This window comes from Silurus aristotelis (genome assembly GCF_946808225.1).
Source record: "Silurus aristotelis genome assembly, chromosome: 14".
In the NCBI taxonomy this organism is placed as follows: Eukaryota; Metazoa; Chordata; class Actinopteri; order Siluriformes; family Siluridae; genus Silurus; species Silurus aristotelis.
In genome coordinates this window covers 699,357-701,856 of record NC_139587.1, presented here as the reverse complement: position 1 = coordinate 701,856, position 2,500 = coordinate 699,357, and the positions used below count along the sequence as shown (strand labels likewise).

The 2,500-nt window shown below is 43.4% G+C and overlaps 2 protein-coding genes across 3 annotated transcripts in view; both read right to left on the bottom strand.

The window, feature by feature from the left end:
* The window catches only part of aga (aspartylglucosaminidase), a 65,264-nt gene that overhangs the window by 39,396 nt on the left and 23,368 nt on the right, over nucleotides 1-2,500 (bottom strand). The window lies entirely within an intron of this gene.
* The window catches only part of LOC310737428 (uncharacterized protein), an 8,781-nt gene that overhangs the window by 1,323 nt on the left and 4,958 nt on the right, over nucleotides 1-2,500 (bottom strand). Inside the window, exons 14-16 of the mRNA XM_083561756.1 lie at nucleotides 2,380-2,500; nucleotides 1,443-1,530; nucleotides 1,093-1,312 (exon numbers count right to left, since the gene is read on the bottom strand). The exon at nucleotides 2,380-2,500 is cut by the window's right edge and continues 30 nt beyond it. Coding sequence (XP_083417882.1) covers nucleotides 1,093-1,312; nucleotides 1,443-1,530; nucleotides 2,380-2,500 — 429 coding nt within the window. The remainder of the gene's footprint in view (nucleotides 1-1,092; nucleotides 1,313-1,442; nucleotides 1,531-2,379) is intronic.

Below are 2,500 nucleotides of genomic sequence, written 5' to 3'. Positions count from 1 at the left end.
ACATTAATGATACCTAGTGATGTTTATTAATCGTGTATATACACTGCTTCTGCTTTTCACAATGATGCACTTATTTAGGCACTAGGAAGTGACTTCATTCAAGGCAACGCCCAGGAAATGATGTTATAGAAAAGTTAAATGTGGAAGCAGGTGCAGGTTAGTGATACTGACTTTTCAGTTAGAGCCAGATGGAGCTCTTACTACCTCCTAACTTCCAGCTTCCAGACGACAGTCAGACAGCAGGAGAATGGCAGCTGTTACAGGCTCATGTTTGAGCTGTCTGATCACAGGCTCCTAAATAGAGCTGTCCAATCAGAGGCTCATCAATAGAGATGTCTGATTAGAAGCTGATTGATGGAGCTGATCAACCACAAGCTCCTGGTTAGAACTGTTTAATTACAGACTCATGTTAAGAGCTGACTGACCACAAGGTCTTGGAAAGAGCAGTCTGTTTACAAACTCATTAGTCAAGCTGTCCAATCAGAAGCTCCTGGGTAGAACTGACTAAACACAAGTCTGATCACAAGTTCATAGATAGAGCTGTCTGATCACATGCTCAAGTATAGAGCTGTCTGATCACAGACTGATGTTGAAGCAGTCTGATCACAGTCTGATGTTAGAGCTGTCTGGTAAAAGTGTAATGTTAGAGCTGTCTGATCACAGTCTGATGTTAGAGCTGTCTGATCACAGTCTGATGTTAGAGCTGTCTGATCACAGTCTGATGTTAGAGCTGTCTGATCACAGACTAATGTTAGAGCTGTCTGATCAGTCTGATGTTGAAGCTGTCTGATCACAGTCTGATGTTAGAGCTGTCTGATCAAAGTCTGATGTTAGAGCTGTCTGATCACAGTCTAATGTTAGAGCTGTCTGATCACAGTCTGATGTTAGAGCTGTTAGCTGAGTGCAAGTGTGAAGTCCTCAGTAAAACGAGTGAGCAGTTAATCATTAACATTATTTCATAAAAAAAAAAGTTACTGTACTGCATGTTCAAGTTACTCATTAATGACTGTTAGAATACACACACACACACACACACACACACACACACACACACACACACACACACACACACACACACACACACACACACACTTTGGCCGTGTTCAGTGCTGCTCCGTATCCCGTAGCCACTCCACAGCCGAGCAGACAGACTTTATCCAGCGGTGCGTCTTGGTGAATCCTCGCCACGTTGAACTCAGGAACCACCGTGTACTCACAGAAAGAGCCTACTCCGGCAAACTGATACAACTGCTGCCCCCTACAGGTGAATCGACTCGTACCGTCAGCTAACACACACTGCTGAAGCATCTGCCTGAGAGAGAGAGAGAGAGAGAGAGAGAGAGAGAGAGAGAGAGAGAGAGCAGTAAGGAGAAACATAATCCAGATACAGATTTAATAGATGGAACCTTTAGAGGAACCTTGTTCAGTAGCTTTGTCCTCACCAGTTCTTGGTGCAGAAGTTTGTCTTTAAGCTCAGACACAACTCACACTCGTTACAGTGAGGCAGGAGGACAGGGATCACCTTATCACCTGAAGGAAAGAAAAAATTTTTCTATCTTTAACTTCTCTAATGTTCTTCTAGCTTCACTACACCCCGATACAGGTTTAAAATACTCCATGAACACCTTCACTGGTTCCATCAATGAAACCCATGGATGGTGTCCTTCACGAGGACTGAGTTAACTGCTTTTTTATCTTTCAGAACATGAATCTTCTCCAACACAACAAGGTTTCTGCTCACCATACTGACTTTACAGTAAAGCAGCAATGCAGACCTTCTACATGTCGTAGATTATCCATAGACTCACCTGCTGTTATCTTGTGTCTCTTTTCAGACCAGACCAGCTGGAGAAGAACTGGTCACATGACACGGTCACACAAAAAACATTGCATTGTGTAGGTCATGCTGTCAGAACCACCAGAGTCCTACACAGTGAGGATCAGCATGCTTTTAGAAGAACTATGTATGAAGGACGGCTGAAGCTTTCAGTAAAGAATTGATTTAGACCTGAGAACCTGAAAAAAACATCTGTTCAGCTTTAATGAAATTCTCACATTAGAAAAGGATGAAGGAGATACCATGAGCGTCTGAGGAGTATGAAGCTTCCACCAATGCCACTTATGAAAAAATATAAATACCCCACCTGGGGTAAAACACAAGCAGGGGCTCCAAAGCCTTTGTTCATGTGAAGTAAACGTTTGTTTGTTTGTTGTTTGATGTTCACAGAGTCTTTGTTACAGAGTTTCATACTTTATTGCTTTGATCTCACTTTGTCTAGTTGAGTGTATTTTTAAGTCACCTGACCATCGGCTAAGTTCTGACCATGGTCACATTACATTACAGTGTGTGTGTGTGTGTGTGTGTGTGTGTGTGTGTACCAGGCTGGACACTGGTCACCCCCGGGCCGATGCTCTCCACCACACCAGCAGCCTCATGACCCAGAATGAGGGGAAACGGCAGAGCCTTCACTCCTTTCTCACAATCATACAGATACGTCCA